The sequence below is a fragment of the Ptychodera flava genome, chromosome 22 (genome assembly GCF_041260155.1).
Source record: "Ptychodera flava strain L36383 chromosome 22, AS_Pfla_20210202, whole genome shotgun sequence".
NCBI lineage: Eukaryota > Metazoa > Hemichordata > Enteropneusta > Ptychoderidae > Ptychodera > Ptychodera flava.
The window spans coordinates 35,459,329-35,477,514 of NC_091949.1; the positions used below are offsets into that span (position 1 = coordinate 35,459,329).

The following is an 18,186-nucleotide window of genomic DNA, read 5'->3' on the forward strand; positions in this document are numbered from 1 at the left end:
AATTACCTTTATAAGCTGCGTTATACTTTGCACAAACTAATCACCCGTGACCTGTGGCTTTGGGGGAGGGCAAATGTAGTACATATGGTAAGACAAACACCAAGATTGTTTTGAAATACCTGAAAGACGCGGCCAATCATCACAACTCTACTTTAATCAGGTGATGTTGTTGGTACATATTACAAATTTTGTGAAAATGTCTCTGAAAAGTATAAAACGTCGAAAAAGAAGGCAACCCTGTCGCCAAAAACATATTTCTTCATGCCTGCTTCAGTAATAGATATGTTCACAAGCAAGGTCCTAAAAGAAGTGGTGGAATAGACATTTGAAATCCGACGAAGATTTCATTCCAGTTCGTCATGGGTAACAAAGACTATAATGTATAATCAACAGCTACTTCGTTCCAGATGATGGCGCCCGTGTCCCTCCAAGTTCAATTATGCCTGGAATTAAATTTCTAGATTAGATTTCCGTTTCACGTTTTGGCGCCACTGTCCCGATTTTCAAGTGAATTTCGTCTTTCACCATGGCGTGATGCGATAGTCTGCATGACGATGTATACAATTATTGTGCAGACAGACAAGATGAACGTCTCGTACATCAGCATCATTATTCCATAGATCGAGAACAACAACCCGACCACCCACGGTAGAATCATTTCTGCAGCGGCGGCAGCCATGACAAGTACGCCCATCGCTTTCCCGTTGAGCTTGATGTAGCGTTCGGACCAGGTTATCCCTGTTGGAAACAGAGTTGCCATCGAGGCGCCGAGCAAGATGGTGGCGCCCCATAAACCGGCCTTGTTCTTATCTCCGAAAGCCGCAAGAAGGATACTTGAGATGCAAATCCCTGAGAGATCTATGATCAGCATCGTCTTCGCACTCAGAAAAATCGAACTAGGAATTCCCAAGGCACACACAACAGCGAAACCACCCCAGAAAGCCGAATTTAGGTAACTGGCCGATTTCGTAGTAAAGCCAAGATCCGACCTGATTGCAAATGTGTATATAAACCCGCTGTACACAATCTCGTTTCCAATGTACGCGAAGTAGAAAAAGAACATGAGCACTAATATGACTATTCGAAATAATCTGTTGTTTTTAACGGTCTCTGTCTGGTTCAAGGCCGTTGGATATGGTCTCCTTTTCGGGATAGCGATCCGACGACTTCCCCTGGCAAATAACCAGAAAAAAGACACAGCTACTGTCAAGTTGAAGGCAGCTATTATACTGTATGGAATCCATAGCCTTCCGAGTTCATAGTTTGCCTCATCAAATTTAATTTGAGTCAAAGACGACTCGTCCTTTTCACCTGTAATTACTTGCAAGGTAGGATCTATCGAAGACAGTAAACTTTCATAATAACTTCCATTTTCCGACCGGTAACTGTCATTTGTCACATAGTGCATTTTGTTGCTTGTCCCAAAACTTGAATTTGCTTTTTCAAATGCGCTCTGCGAAGATGACAGTGGGGGCGCACTGGTGCTGTTAACAGAATTGATGACGTGAGGAACGGGCCTGCGATTAAAGGTGCTACGGTGCCCCCAACGGCGTAGAAGAAATTTAGTCCTTGTATCCATGGCCCTGAGTCCTTCCATATTTTAACGCAGGCAAAGTTTATGCCTGAGAGAGAGAGAGAGAGAGAGAGAGAGAGAGAGAGAGAGTTAAAACATACGTGAAATTATCAAAAAATCAATCGCTACTACATATTCAACTTCAAACCTGCAACTTTCGTATTCAAGCATTTTGTCTCCCAGGCTATGAGGAAAACATAGGCAGGAATATCTTGCACCGAAGTGTCTCCTCGCCTCAGCTACTAGACTAAGCGTAGAACGGTGTAGAAGGTCGTCTACTGCATATGATTTTACATTTTGCAATTTGCAAATTGATCTCTGAAACAACTCAGGACTTTTTAAAAATATAATGATGATTCACCTTCTAAATTGTATGAGGGTGTACCTTGACCAGCATTAATCATGACGAGAGTGTCCGACGTTGCTTTGCATATTAAATTTCTTCATAGTACACACCTGCCTAAAAAATATTCTAAACACTGAGCTACTACTAAAGCTACATCATGAAGTATTATATTTTATGTTTATGAATTGTTTCACATTTTACGGATGAAGAGAAATTTAAGTTATTCACATTTTGATGTAAAGGGTCATTACCTGTCTCTTGAAATCCGGAAAAGAATCCCCATATTGCTATGATGCTAATCAACAAAGCGAATGTGTTACTGAACGCGACGAGAACACCAAATATAGCCGCGCCGAGTGAGCACAGGGCAAGCAGCAGCTGGTTTTCGTACCGATCGAAACAGGCACCACCAACGACGGAACCTATTAGATACCCAGCACTTCGTGCGGTGAACACAAAACTCGTCTTTTGCAGAGATTCTCTGACCTGGCTCTGGAAATCCGGCAAACTGGGTCCGACGACAGCATTACACGACCCCTATCAAGAACAATACGACCAAAAAAACCTAACGTTAAAAGGACTTTGAAACTTTGCATAATAGTCGGAAGAGGGAGACCATGAAAAGATTTTTTTTTCAAAACCAAAGGAGTTATCGAAATTAATAAATAGTTATCAATAATAACTCATCATCAGCATCATCATCATCATCATCATCATCATCATCACCACCACCACCACCATCATCATCTTCATCATCATCATCGCACCATAGTCGACATGTAACACTTGTAAGTCATTGGACCATCGCTAATGAAGACCTTAAATGTTTATGAAAGAATTTAGTGTGTTGCAATCATGGAATTTCCCTACGTCATATGTAAATTTTCGATCCAGAATTCATTGACTTTCTTAGGTTGTACTTTTCTTTTCTATTTGAATGACTAAGTAAGAAAAATTAATACAGAGGGATACACGACGAAGGAAAAGCAAATTTTAACGGGTCATGATGGGGTGCAGCCGAGTGTGATAATGAATTCAAAATATCAGTAAATTTTGGATGATCTCTTTCTCTTATAGAATAATCTAAATTTATACGCAGAGCCTTTATTTATATTTTTTGTTTTGGAAGATGATGATTTGAAGGTTTGTTGAGACGAGTTTGAGCAAAAGTTTGCGACATTCTGTTTCCAGGCGCCAAGTATACCTTACACATCAATGCACAGTTGTACTCACCAAACTGAAAAAGGCAAAATAAAGCATAAAAGTCTTCGTTATTCTGTAAAAGAACGATCCTGTGGCGTCATCGTCTCTCTCTTTTCTTGCCTCTAGAACATTACCAGTCAAAAGTTCCACCTGGGAGGGTTTTGAAGTGATATGGATGTCACCTTCGACCCCGCTAATCGATTGGCATTCGTAGTATTCCACTGAAGGCGAGGGTCTTCGATGGAATCTAATCCTGGCAGCGCCCGGTGCTGAAACAAATTAATGAAACCATGTAACCACTTCGGCAGTTCAAGGTTAACATTGGTGACAGCATACTCTGTATCCATCATTCGCACCGTATTATGAACACGTTATCTACGCAACGGGACGTACTTGAGCAAAGTTTGCTAAATTCAGTTCCGACGCGCTCATTACCCTTCTCAATAAACAGAATAGCTGAGTTTATGCAGTTAGTTATAGTGAAAGGGAGAGGCACTCAGAAGCGTACTCTTGGTATGTTGGTGTCCATTACATTGCGCAGTATCGCAAACAAAGGCAGAAGTGTCAGGGAGTCAATAGTTAACAAAAGAACCAAGATATAGGTGAAATTTAAAGTGCCAGTAATGCTAATAACTTTCTGATATTTTTAATTCAGTATTTTCATTTTGTTTGCAAATTGCAAGTTCTTACTCTGCTCTCAAAAGAATGTTGAAACATTCACTATTTAGCCTGTCACCAAAGCATCTCTCTCTCTCTCTCTCTCTCTCTCTCTCTCTCTCTCTCTCTCTCTCTCTCTCTCTCTCTCTCTCTCTCTCTCTGCATGTATGTATGTATGTATGTATGTATGTAGTAGTATTGTATGTATGTATGTATGTATGTATGTATGTATGTATGTATGTATGTATGTATGTATGTATGTATGTATGTATGTATGTATGTATGTATGTAAAATGCGCTATAGTTTACATTTGAATTCTAGTCTTGACAATTAGAATACACTTTTCAACAATATTAATGCAGTTTACAGAAGTGCAGGCTGGCTGAGTTGACAACTGAATACTGTGTATCTCAATGTGCGGTTGCGAGAAGAACTGGAAATTATGGTTGACATTAATAACAAAACAGTGAAAAAATCAAAGTTGGCATTACTAGCCCTTTAGCAAAGGATGACGGGAATATCACCATATAACCAACCCTGGGCGATGATGAAAAAATTTTTAAGATGTGTGCACCAATTCATTATTTTCGTTTAGGTTCACATCGATTCCTCGTAAAATTACTGCTATATATGTCTGCCAAAATACCAGCTTCTCGTGAAGATTGTTTGTCGAGATATGAGTGGTTGAATTTTTCAATTAAAGATATTCTGAGAGTGGAAAAAAGAAAAAACGATTATTCCACTCTTTAGTTGTTTTATGAAAGCCTATAAACACATTCAAAGACGCGATTAAAGCAACGTTTAACTGATTTCGCGATCATCGTGGTTCATTCGGTCAAACAGTAAAGTTCTATACTTAGAAAAGACGTAAACGCTTCAATTTTTGATATTGATATTTGTTCTGACTATAAAATCCTCGCTAAAGATCACTTCGAAGTGTTGGTTGTTTCCGTACAACACATTTGAGCGAAGGAGAATTCTTGAGAACAAATCGTTATTTCCCCTTGTCCTTGACTTACAATAATTTAAGTGCCTGTGAATACTACGCATGCTCAGATAGATACGTTATCTCGACGTTCGATTACCGTTTAGATATGGCGTATCATATTTCTTGCATCATAGATACATCTGTATTTCATAGATAAAAGGGCAAATATTGGTAACTTTGATGGTTTTTCCACTACTTTTTGTATGTCAATTGCAATTTCTTGTTCACTCCCAAATGTCGAAACATTAACTGTCCAGCTTGTCAACACAGTGCATATATGTAAAATGAATAGTTATTGCTAACATTTGAATTCTGTCCCGGACAAGAATTCACTCATCAAGAATGACACAGTGCAGTTTTCACATGCACAGGCTGAGTTGACAGGCTGAGCACTGTTTATTTCAAAATGCTTTTGCGAGTAGCACAAGAAACTGTACATGACATAGAAAATAAATATTAATGCAAATCACCAAAGGCTACAGTTACTGGCTCTTAATGAACTCCTCTCTAGCTGTGATTTAAAATAGGAGAACAGCTCAATTTTATACAAGCAGGAAAATATCGTGTTTTGCGAACACAAAAAGTAAAAACGACGATGTTTTCGTATCATTTTTACTCAGACATAGAGAAAATATGTAAAGATCTTGCCTTGACTAATAGTATGAATGATAAAATGATTCAGGCAATAGAAAATATTTCACAGACGACATCTCGTCAAAATATGCCATTCAAGGGCGTTCCTTTGATAGCTATCTTTATTCAATCCCAACGAGCGACATATCCTACTACTTTCTCATGGTGCGCTTTTATCAAAGTTCAAATAAATCACCTCTGCGGTTCTCCCGTTGCCATGGGAACGAGGTGCACAATACAAAGCAATTTCCTCCTGCGTGGATTATACATAAATATCATTTGTTCATATTTAAAACTCGCATTCAATTGAATGTGCATGCGACATTTTAGGCATTGCCAGATTTCTTTCTCTTTTTATATGTTTCTATATATTTAGGTTTTCTTAGCGTCGCTAAGGTGAGAATCTACTGTCAACAAACAGTCAAATAGACAAATATATATATATATATATATATATTATATATATATATATATATATATTACGCTCTGCTTTACCATCGAGCACTGGCATGGATCACTGTAATTCAAGTTGACAGGTCTATTTAATACGATCATTAATTATGGCAAGGAATAACATCAGCCAATTTGCATAACTAATTTGTTTCATATCCAGAGGAAGCATGTCTATCATGGACATTTCTGGGAAATCTAACAGCAATGTGTTCGGTAGACATCTGACTATTTAATACAATTTGACCTGTAAATGTTGGCTTCAAAATTTATCTTTTATAGAAAATTGAATGATTAATGATGTTTGCACAGGGACGGGTTTTACTCTTACTACAGACTTACGATTCAGAAAAAGTCTTTTTTATATTCACGTTATTTTTTATTTTATTTATACTGCTTCTTAAATGCATTGCTCTGGAACAGGATTACTTCTAAAAGGAACAATAAATTAGCAAAAAATACAGAGAAAATTTACAACAAAACGCTGAACATAAAATGCACTAAAACGGCAAGCACAGCAAAGAGAAAATTATGATAAAGCGTCACATCTAAGGTTTAGAATAAGATGTGTCTGTTTCACCTTTCTATTCGCTTCTGCTATTTTGCTTCGAAGTTTTCGATAATTATCAATGCTAGTTATTGTTATGGATACTATATCAACTTGTAGCGCCTACTAACGCTACTTTTTTTAAACGCTATCAGTTTCCTTACACTTTGTAGCCAAGTGTGTTGTCATTAGGCGGGCAACACAAAAACCTACCGTGTTTTCAGTATGATTTCAAGTATTGTTTGCACACAGTAAAATTTCATGTGCACGCTCAATTACTAAACTATGTGTTGAGCTATGGTCGTCATTCACTTGTACATTCGTCATATGGTCGATTTATTTCAGCGATGTACTGATCGACGACTAAAATGAAGAGAGTCGAAGGTCACAGAACCAGATGGATCTTTTAGGTCACAGCACTTAAACATTTCATAGGATATATTTCCAAAATTAAAATTGAACCATGTATAAAGCAATTCAACTTTCAACGTTTGAAGATTTGACCAATGCCATTAATGTACAACAAGTGAAAAACTCCAGAATATCAACATATTTTTGAGGATGCGTTATTGGCAACAGATTCTCATTAGAAACTTGTGATTTAAATGTCTCCAGGAGTCCGTTCTAAGCAGTCTTAGACCAAAAACACACATAGACCTTTGTATGCATGGAAGCCTGCCCACTAACACGTGTATGTGTACCCGTTACCTACAAAACGCCACCAATGAGAAAAAAATGATGCTTTAGAAGAGGGAGAAAGGCGATCATTGGAAGATTAAATCAAGTGTTCGATGTTTTATTTATCTCAATCATTCCACATGATCTGGCAAGCGTCAACAGACATCAGTTTGCGAATCCTATATCTAGTAATTTGTATTGTGTGCCCTCGGAAAAGGTACTATTAACAGAACGTGAAAATTACATAATAAAATTCCCAATTACCTTGCAACTGCATTGTATCGGACGCCGACACGTGAATCTAGGCAAGCTATGTTCTGCAAGGCTTCGGGTTTCCTCTGAAGCTTCGTTTAACGAAGGTCAATATCTGTGGAAAAGAAACTAGTCTTAATAACAACTCTGTTGGTATCACCATGTAGACGACGTCAATAAATGTTGTTTCAAGATTAGTATCACTACACTAACTGTCCAGATTTTTATGCAAAAAAATGGTTCTATTGTTGCCGTAATTTGGGTCGTCAAACAAAAATGAAAGTACCAACGATTCTACCAGTCCTTCAATAGGATAAATATCTGTTATATTTGAGAGTACTTTCATAAATTTTTCTACCAGAAAGAAGAAACATCTTCTTCTTTTCCTTTGGTCATGTTGAAGTTGAAAACGCGGTGTCTCTGCTACGTAACACCTCTATCTTCCAGTTAAAAACACGCACAAGTAGGTCACTCTCCTCGAACTGATTGATAAGCACACGCCCTTATATTACTCGACTAATGGTCGGGTTTCTCAATCCCAGAACACGGTGCGTCAATGAAGTGAAATAATTGCCTGCAATGGCCAGTGTAACTGTAAAAACACGTACGAAAGTGATATGACAACACGGAATACTCTACCAACTTCGGAATAGCGTGACGACTAAAAGCTAATGATGACTGGTGAGCGTTGAGAGCAGTGCTGTCTATCAATTATAGTGCGCAGCTTCGTGTTTTGTTGACGAGTAAGAGGCCGCAGCAAGGAAATCTCTACGTTCTTACGCGTTGACTAATGCATACAATAATCTAGTAATTCTTGAAATATGCGGAACAGTGTCAACATATATTTTGCACAGCGAAGATAGTTTGTATTTGTCAAATATGGGGAGGCGAAAGCATCGATGCGAAGCAGGTCACAGTTGAGTGATGACCCCATTTCGATGAACAGCCCTAAAGCCTCACTGTCTCCTTGAACGATCAGCAGGACTAAGCTTGGTGATAAACACAGGATTCAAATACTTAAACGCAGGATTCTTTGCTTTAATCTGTTTCTATATATCTGTCATGAACACGGTCGGAGCGAACTTTAATGTTTGCGGGAAAACATCACTTGTTTTAACGACTCGCAGTGAAAACTGGCGCTGAAAAGTTGTTTCAATTCTTGACTCCGGCTGACTGTATAGTTCATATCTCGCTGTGCCTAGACTGTTTAAAAGTGAATTTTAAATCCAAATTTACACCGTCTTCTTTCATCCTATCATAAGACACCGAGCTTGTACATGTATATGATGACAGTTGCCACACTGAAACCTTGGTTAGCCAATCTGGCGCGAAAAGAAATTATACTTACATGGACGTACAGCGTTTGGAATATCACTCGGCTCTCCATGTGCGCTGACGGTATTAGGTCACAAATGAAATATGATTCTGAGTGAGCTCTATATAAGTCTAATTAACTGTTTTTCCAACCAAGCTGTAATACCCATCACTTGGCCCCCATTGAATACAGCGCGATAAAGAGGGAGAAAAGAATCCTCACGTAAAGCATGACGTCACGCTTATCTGACAAGGACATTTTTGACAATTAAGAAAAAATGACAAATGCTTAGCTTGAGCAAAGCAGACACATAGGTCACCGATGCCATTCACCGACTTCCAACTCCGCAAATCTGTCAGAGAAAAAGAGTAATGAGTATTGAGCTGACTAATCCAGCCAGATTCTCAATATTTTTGCTGTTTTCATTGTGTTTTTCTAAATGTTTCAAATGTATCTTTTGAAGAATAATATATATTCTTTGGATTATTAAAAAAGTATGAAAAGGCTTTGTCATTTTACTATCTCACCTTTTCAATATCTCATGATCGATCGCTCTGTGAGACTCATACATTCATTCAGTTTTGATGTTATCAGTTTGAATATTGAGCCTAATTCCACGTGGACGCAGAACATAATTTACTGCTTATCTTTAATCATACATACAAATGCTCATTAAACCTTAGACCCACTGCGGGATGAACTCGCGTAACGCGCGTGATTTGCAAGCTTACAGACAGTCTACAAGGATTTAGGAACTCAATTTGAATTACGTCTCAAGGGACAAAACAGACTTTTTGTGTTACTAATGGTTTTTCCATGATTTACTAGCTTTCATTATCGCTCAAGCTTGCTTCAACTTTCACATGTTTCATCTCGCTTAACGACCACACATATGCCGAAAGTGTTAAGAACACGCATTCAAATTGCAGACATGCCTTCCATAATAGCGAAAGTGAAACACATTTTAATGTCGGTTAACGACAGAGGAATTAGCTCTGTCACGGGATGATGTATCATGCTAGCTCATTTCCTATCGCAGGAGCTGGATGGCAGTAAGGAGAATGAACGGGACACTGAAGCGACTGTCTCACCCCCTCGTTCTTTAATGCACTTTATTTGTAGTCATGCCTTTACAAAAAGACGTTTACCGGGTGTAGGTCGCAGTTTCCCAAATTTTCTGTTCACAAACACTTATTTTAAAGCTCCAAAAGCTGTAATTTTTGGCTATTTTTTCAAAACTTTTGTTTTGTGATTTCCTACACTTTCTGCATTGAATCCCTAAACTGTAATTTAACGCCCAGTATTTAGCATATCAACACAACCTATATGAGTATAATCTCCATTGTTATTGTTGAAAATTGTATTCAAGTCCGGACTAGAATTCATTTGTAAACAATAAACAATGATCACTACACAAGTTGTGTTGACAAAAATAATACTCGAAATTTCAGCATGACTAACGGATTAGAGTCGGACACGGTAGTTGATATACAGAAGCAGAATACTGAAAAACTTGCCACAAGTTACAGCTTATGTCCCTTTAACGACAGGCAACTGGTGGTTTTTAGACGTATTTAGAGTCAGTGTGGCCGTATATTGGCGTTGCAATTTTTACAAGAAGGATAAATAGCATTTCACAAAATATTGCAGGAAATACTGTTTCGAACAAATACAATTTTGTCAAACATATCGATGCTCCTGGCAAAGTCCTTCAGATAACATACTCGGCACCTTATTAATTTGACGACGTCCATTCGTCGGCTTCGGGCTGAAAATGTCTTGTTTCCTCAGCTAAGTCCCCTTAACTTCCGTGTCATTTTAGGCTAGATTTCTACCGAAAAAATCCATGTTGTAGGGCTTTACTTTGATGCGAGACTTAATGAAGGGCACTGTTCAAGAATAAGGGAGAGTTTCCGTAAGCGAGTTTGTGATGGTACTTGTGATGATTGTCGGTAGTAGAAAATGTTGTTTTGTGAGTATTGTTTAATGGAAAATAAGGTTTAATTGGATTGAATTGAATTGAATTGAATTGAATTGAATTGAATTGAAAAGACTCAGCTGCGTTTTCATCGTCGATTCGTCGTAACGTTAGTTTGATTAGTGAGTGTTCTCTTCCGTAAAGTCAATCATGGAATGCAATCTGATACACGATATCGCCAGTGTCAAATGATACTCTTCTGCGCATAATGACAATCTTTATTACACAGTAATCTATTCTGATACATGTAGGCATGCTAGAAATTATGTTACTTTTCTTACTATCTGTTCTGTTCTGTTCTGCTTTTATTACTCTTCACGGGGCCCTAGTAATGTTGCCTTTGGTGCAAATAAAGTGGACATAAACTCCGTATTCCGATACAGTGCGCCAAATGCAGCGCAAATGTTGTTACATGCATATGAAGCGCATTGTACTCGACCACGACAAAGGAAGACAAGCAGACGACGAAAAGTGACAGCTTTGGTATGGCGAAGCGCGCACAATTTTTTTTTAATTTCGCAGTTTTATTACACAACTATTGTTTTAATAGTGCATTTTGTTCAGAACCCGATCTGTCGTCTACTTAGGATGACGCAATATGACAATTGCACTTCTTATATTATTATTATCATCATTGTGCACAAAATTGTTTTATTTTACTTTGCACCAACGTGCTGGTTTTTTATAAATTGACTGCAAGAAATCAAAGAACAGACTGACAAAATCGCATTTTAACTACCAGATGACAATGAATATTTGACTGTTCAGTGTGATCAAGTAATGCATAAAGGCATATAATTGCCCCTTGATACTGAAAAATCATTGATGCAATATTTCGTAGAATCCTTGCCTGTCAAAACTACCATAACCATTTCAACCGTACGAGTGTTAACTATTATTATCATTCATGTCACGCTTCCGAGTTGTGAAGTCGTATTCGTGACAGCTGTCGTCATAACAACGCCTGAAGGGTAACTGTCTCGTATTGTGTCGACCGCGCACACTGACGACTTTTCAACACTCTCTGCAACGTCGTTTTGTCATGAATGAGCAAAACGTGCTGACTGATTATCCCCTATCTCGCTTTTGTAAATGTCCTTTCGATTCCAATTAGAAGACGGCACATATTTGATTAATCTATCTTCCCCTGGACGGACTTCTTACAAATGCAAATGCAGCGTTTGTCGACTATTACATGAAAGATATGCCAGAAATTCAATAGAACCCCCGCACAAAAATAGACTTGTAGTAACAACATGCCTTACTGACTGTCGCGTAGCTTTGATAGAGCAGCTTTTGATTCATTTTGGTTTTTTGTTATTTCCTATATAAACAAATAAGGTAGAGAGTTTGCTTTTATTAGGTAAATGTATTAACTTTTATCAGGAGTTGATAAACTTATTACAGTAGAACCTTCAGCTACGGAGATATACTGCACCGCCTAACCTTATCAAGTTATGTAGTCATTACCAAAATATCGTTATATATATATATATTATATATATATATATATATATATATATATATATATATATATATGATATATATATATACTATATATATATTTATGTATATATATAAACATATATAAACACAAACAAATTACTTCAAATAAAAAGTAATAATATTTGTTTCTTAATTTTCTTGAATCCAGCATCTTCAGACAGAAGTGAAAGGGAATTAGCTCTACACTGTCTCTCATTTATAAGGTTGGGACGTACCAACCATACTATAAAGGTTAAACTTGTACAAGAAAAAAACTTAAAGTAGGAAATCCAGTTAGTATATCTTAAAGACCAAGTGAAATTCGAAACGTAAATTTATCATGATAGGATTACAAACCAGCTTCAAGTTCATGCAAGGCTTTGCTATCGTACAATTAGCAACATCTATTGGTCTCACTTAAATGAAAGTTTCACAACGAAAGATAAAATTACCATCATGACTTAAGGTTTGTAGACTCACTTCTGGTTTCGTTCGACAATGCTCATAGCCTTTGACCGCGATGAGTCATTTTATGTTCGCTTCCAATAGGTCTCGGAAGCTGTGATCAAAACAAAATCAGTGTTTTGCCAACGCTCCATATGTAAAACGCAAAGTGAAAATACACAAAGTTATAAGTGTTGGAGATGGAACCAAGGATGAGGTCCGAGAATAAGCAGTGGCCTCTGGTTGTGCGATTAAGCCTTTCTCTGCTTGGTTACGTTGTACACTCTCCGCGCCGTAAATGTGTGGATCACTCGACACCATCCCATGTTTCGTATGCGACCACCGATCACAATGTCGACCCAGAAGTGTCACATGAAACCGATGAATTGGTTGTTCAACAGAATACAAACTTGGATGTTGAGGAGACCGTTGGTTCCTACGGCGCTGTAAGTGTCAAAAACTGTCGAGTGTGCCAGCATCTGAACGATCAATCCTATTTCAGAGGTAAGATTTATTTGACATGTGTTCTCCTTAGGAACGCCAGTCACATAAATGAGGGCCGCTTGCGGAAGTAGGGTGGGTATACAATCGAGTTGGTAACTTGGAATGAGATGACAGTTTGACGATAGACGCGTAACATGCGTGAAGTTCTTCACGATGCATTCTTCTTAACAACAGAAACTCTGCTTAGATTATTTTGGTAGCGTTGCACACCGTGTAACTGCATGTAGGTAAAACATAACATGGAAGTAAATAAAACTAGTTTGTTCAAAACAGAATGTTGCATCTATTGTGTGCTATCACGCCGGTCTGAGTGTCAGAGCAGAAAACCTGATATTTTTTTTCTTTTAGTTGACTTGACGCAACGAGAAAATCCTCAAACACACTGCAAATGGACGGCAATTATAGTCATTCAATGCTTCTCGAGGTTTATACTCAAATGTAAGAGGATTCCTTGAATAAGGTGCCGTTTGAACATTTAACCTCGTATTTTGCTCAAAATCATTGTTTTCACAAAAATTCGTTCAATTTGCATTACTTTGTTAACCAAAGAGTAAAGATTGGTTTTCCTTTTAGCATGGCAGCAGTCGTCAGTTGGTGAGAAAGGAATATGGACTTATGAAAATTAATGCAAATCATCCGATTCCCTGGCTTCTGTTTTCCCTCGGTTTCAGCGTTTCAGAAAACTTTAATTCCAGTCTGGCTGGGTCAAACTGCATGAAATTTTCACAATTTTTTAAATATTATATTAAAAAACGACAATTTTGTTTGCCAATAAAAATAAAGATCTCACATTTTGAATTAGTCGTTTCAAATTTGCTTACTCTTTTGAATGTCAGTCTTTCAACCTCCGCCATGTAAAAATGAGAACAGATAATGTAAGCAAAATTGTCCTTTATTTCTACATTAACTCTAGTTTTTAATGGCATAGTACAAGTGTAGCCAAAGGAGATATTCATCGGAAAAGCTATTCTGGGAGCGATTTCTGAGGGCAGGGGAAATTTTACTGAATTTTGCTTTAGCAGGGGACATATTTGTAGCTGGCAGGGAGCTGATTTTAATTTTTTGTAGGGCAGGGCAGACATCGGTTGATTGGCCTAGGGACCGGTATTGGGTAAAACACGAGGAGAGGGGAAGTTACTTGCCTTTTTACATAGCGGGGAAAATCGACAGTTTTTTTCGCCACAGAGCAAGGGAGCTTCAAAACTTCACAATGGGAGGGAAACAGGCAAAGATACATGAGGAGTGGGTAAAAATGAAGTTTTAGTGCGGGAGGGTAAGTCGAACAATTTTCAGTTGGAGGGCAAATTAAGAACAGCAATCAATCAGTTCACATAACTTGTTCTGCACAAGATTTATTAATTTATTAAGGACCCTTTTAAAAGTACATCGTTCGTTGGCTGCACCTGATAGTAAATTTCTTCAAGCGGTATCAAGTGTTTGACGTGCATGCCATCTTGCTTGCTGATGTGATGGTATGCATTCGACATGTATCCGGTGTATCAGGAAGAGCAAACGTTTTTTAAAAGTAGAAAAAATGAGAAAGAAACTATGACATCATTATATTCAACAATATTCGCGGAAGGAGTTCTGCATTCTGGGTTCACGCTTTCATCAGCTTCCTACGTTGGGGTTACGAGCTCATAATATTATCCCTCATTTAGATTTATACCGCTTCTCTTCAATAAGAGCTAAATTTGCCTTTTGTAACGGAAATGCTTTTAAAATGTTGACCAGACGTATCTTTTAATAGCTAGATCATGGCTACATACTGCATTCAGGTTCACGTACTTGACGTAGACACATGGGGAGTTCTCTGCGTGATTGCTTATTGTTAGCTTCTTTCATTTTCAGAGAAGACACTATATAGGTCGGTAATAATACTTTCGTTTTGCCAAACATTGTTAGTATTTAACCGAGAGACATAATTCACCCTGTGAAAGATGAGTCATGTATCTACCTATTTATTTCCTCATAGGTGATATCCAACAATAACTTCTCCTCAGCAGTGCCCTGGCGCGATTTCCTTGGGACCTAGAAATGGGAGCTGTGTTTATCCGAAGTCAGATATACCCGAAGCAATAATTTCTTTTTCAAATCAAACATAACGACAGTGTACTAAGACACATTCAGTAGATCAAGTCATCGGAAATTGTCTTGATATGATCCTGCTAGTTAGCCATATGTCCATTTTCTCGGCATTGCCAAAAGCCTCAACTTACCGAGTACTGAACCAATTGAAATAATTATATTCCAGTTGGCAAAGGGGAACTTATTATTACATATGAATCATCTAAAATGCAAATTCAGAGCCTTTGTGCAGTCATCTTGGCATCAGTGTCTGTAAAACTTTACTTGACTTTAATGCTTTTAATTACCAATGGATAAGTCATTGTCAGTGACTTGTTTCCATCGCGATGTTGTTAAATTTATGACACAGATTTCGTTCAATTTTCTTTCAGATGACCAACTACCAGCGCGGCGGCAGATAGTTGCCGCTTCTGTCTGGCTGATTGTTCTAACAGCATTGTTTTGCGCCACTTTATTACGGGTGATGTTCAAGTACTTCGGCGAGAATAGCTACACACTCTTCACGTTGTCCTTTCTATCTCAGTACGGTACTTTGGCAGTTATTGTTCTCGTCCGACTGGTGGCGCACTTCATTTCGTTCAGACCGACGGCGACGCGTGCAGTGTATGCTCTATCAAGCGAGAATGTCTTCGGATTGCTCGCTCGCATGGACCTCACCAAACATAAGCGCAAAGGATATTTCTTCTTACTCTTTGCATTGGTCGATATTGCTATCTGTGTCGCCTACGAGACATACCCAGTGTTCATGAAGTGCATGCGACACACAGCCGATCTGGACCCCTGGAGTATAATCGCCTTTATCAGTGAAGTAGTTGGCTCAACTGTTTTCTGTAGCGTTTGCTACATCATGTTTCTTCTACGCAAAGCAATCGAAACTGACCTTCGAAATCTGATCCCATTTTTCAAGAAAAACGAGCGAAACATCGCGGCCACTCGCAAGCGTTTATACGAGTCTTATTTAGAGTTTACGAGGCTAAATCAACTCGGCTCAATTTGGATTGTGTTCCAAATGTCATTGGTAACTTTTAAGTTTTCTTGCCACATATACTGGAATTACGCCTTCTTCACATCGAAATCATACGTAGTGAGAGCTTCACTGATAAATTACCTTTTCTGGCTTCAGGTTTTTATGTACTTTGCGCTACCCTTATTCGCTCTTGGCGGCTTGAATATCCAGTATGTGTGGTGGAAATTTATGGCGGCCGTGGCAAGCGAACAAACACAAGTAAGAGCTGGTCGGTCTACAAAATGGTGAAACACCTTCGGCGTGTCAGGAGTAACGTGGTCGCCACAGCTTTATTCTCTTTGACGAGTCTGTTCATTTCGCTGAAACTCGGAATGCAGAATACCGAGTTCTGGACGATAGTGTCAATCTGTCAGTGTCCATGTGCAAACGAGACCGTGATATACTAGTGTGCATATACAGTGGGTATTTGCATTTCATTTCCGAATTTGGAGGCCGACCATTAGTATTGTACAGAATGCAACTTATTTTCAGTAACACGATTAGAACTAATTTGGAATAATTGGATGGCGAAGTAATGTCGATTTAGTCTGCAAATGTAGCCTCATCTGCTTTTCTTTTTAAGTTACACACTTGTTTTTATGAATAATTTGTAATATTGCAACATTCAGCTATAGGGCACCTAACACTTTTGAGAAATTTGAAAATATAAAGATCAAATTATCCTAATTAGTTCCAATCGTGTTTTTCTGCTTTTATTTAATGCGTGCTCCCATCTCTCTTTTGCAAACAGCACATTGAAAAGCATTTCCCGGCTTTAACTGAGTGGTTTATACTATCATTACTGAAAGTAAGATTTGAAACCTAGTTTGATTATTCTTACGACTCAATGCTTGTTCAATTTCATACTGTGTAAAAACAATGTGTGTATCACTAGGCTTTAGAAGACCAACTGCAACATGACTTATAGCGAAATAATATGTCAAAAGTGTTAAGAATATTATCATTGATGATAATCAATGCAGAAACTCAACCGACACATGCCTAGAGACAAGAAATATTAGCAGAAATACATACATGCGTTATTATACAGCAGAATATTATTCAGTAAGTTTGAAGATCAGTCTACTCTGTTTATAGGGTTTCGTACGTAGAATTTGATATATGGCGTTTCCATTAATTTTTAAAATTGATTTTCGTGTTTGAAATCATTTAATTAATATGAAATTTCTGTATGTAACCAGGACCTCGAGAAAACACTTAAGGAAGTGTTATATGTTATATGTTTTCTCTACCGAAACTACTGATCAAGCTTCTATCAATCTAATGAATGACATTTGTACTTCTTGCCGTGGAATGTAACAACTTTCATCTAACATTATCTTTCTATAGTTACCTTCATATGTGTCAAATAGCAAGTGTATAGTTTCGTAATTCCAATTCGTACCAGCTTGGTGCATTCAAACGATCTTCGATATGTGGTTATAAAATTTCGTCTTGTCATAATCACTTCGACTGGAAGGTGGATATTAAACGCGATGTGCAACTCTGAACGTACGAGCTCCTCGCTGAAAACTAAAACTTTCGACCCGATTGGAAAGATATTTTTGCCATGTAACATTTAATAAATATAATGAATGCTATATTAAATAAAATATAGTGAATTCAACACAGCGCTTCCGCACCGTCTGTTGTCGATTGCAAACGTGCATAATGTATTTGACCTTTTTCCGTCATAACAACACTTAGTAGATCAGTATTTGGATGAAAGGCCTCCACAGGTAGGTAAGCTTTAATGGAGTCAAAAACTAAGTGTTGCATTCCTTTTAGAAGACATTTAGCTATGAAACAATAGGGAATCTTCCCCTAATTAATGGGGGCTAAAAGGGCCAAAGAATTGCATGCCGAAAACTCTTTTACTCCAGTGTACTTGTTGGGTCAATGACACTGAGTGACCCCATGTCAATTCAAAGCGCAGACAATTGTCTGTTTTGTTGCTTTGTTTTTGTGCCTTGTCAGAAGTTTTTCCAGTATGGGTACATCCTTTGTATTGATGAGTGAGTTGACTGTCATGCCGAGT

General features: G+C 38.0%; 2 protein-coding genes and 1 long non-coding RNA gene across 4 annotated transcripts; 1 reads left to right on the top strand and 2 right to left on the bottom strand.

Annotated features, from left to right (window-relative positions):
- Positions 1–475: 475 nt before the first annotated feature.
- Positions 476–1,408, bottom strand: LOC139122350 (sodium-dependent glucose transporter 1-like). Its single transcript, XM_070687745.1, has one exon. The coding sequence runs from the start codon at positions 1,406–1,408 to the stop codon at positions 476–478; it is 933 nt and encodes a 310-aa protein (XP_070543846.1).
- Positions 1,409–1,525: 117 nt separating this feature from the next.
- LOC139122406 (uncharacterized) lies at positions 1,526–8,734 on the bottom strand. 2 transcript variants are annotated; one of them, XR_011549447.1, is made up of 5 exons: positions 8,677–8,734; positions 7,341–7,443; positions 3,153–3,391; positions 2,171–2,456; positions 1,526–1,622 (listed from the first exon to the last, which is right to left on the bottom strand). It is a non-coding gene; the product is annotated as an uncharacterized lncRNA (long non-coding RNA). The 2 variants fall into 2 exon arrangements; XR_011549448.1 differs by lacking the exon at positions 8,677–8,734 and adding an exon at positions 7,937–8,139.
- Positions 8,735–12,625: 3,891 nt separating this feature from the next.
- LOC139123289 (uncharacterized) lies at positions 12,626–17,775 on the top strand. Its single transcript, XM_070689433.1, has 2 exons — positions 12,626–13,054; positions 15,514–17,775. The coding sequence occupies exons 1-2, from the start codon at positions 12,751–12,753 to the stop codon at positions 16,395–16,397; spliced, it is 1,188 nt and encodes a 395-aa protein (XP_070545534.1). The 5' UTR covers positions 12,626–12,750; the 3' UTR covers positions 16,398–17,775.
- Positions 17,776–18,186: the final 411 nt, after the last annotated feature.

Excerpts from the sequence above, each read along its gene's own strand:
- LOC139122350 (XM_070687745.1), bottom strand. The coding sequence starts at position 1,408 with ATGCACTATGTGACAAATGACAGTTACCGGTCGGAAAATGGAAGTTAT.
- LOC139123289 (XM_070689433.1), top strand. The coding sequence starts at position 12,751 with ATGGAACCAAGGATGAGGTCCGAGAATAAGCAGTGGCCTCTGGTTGTG. Across the intron at positions 13,055-15,513 it reads CGATCAATCCTATTTCAGAG|ATGACCAACTACCAGCGCGG; the intron begins GTAAGATTTATT and ends ATTTTCTTTCAG.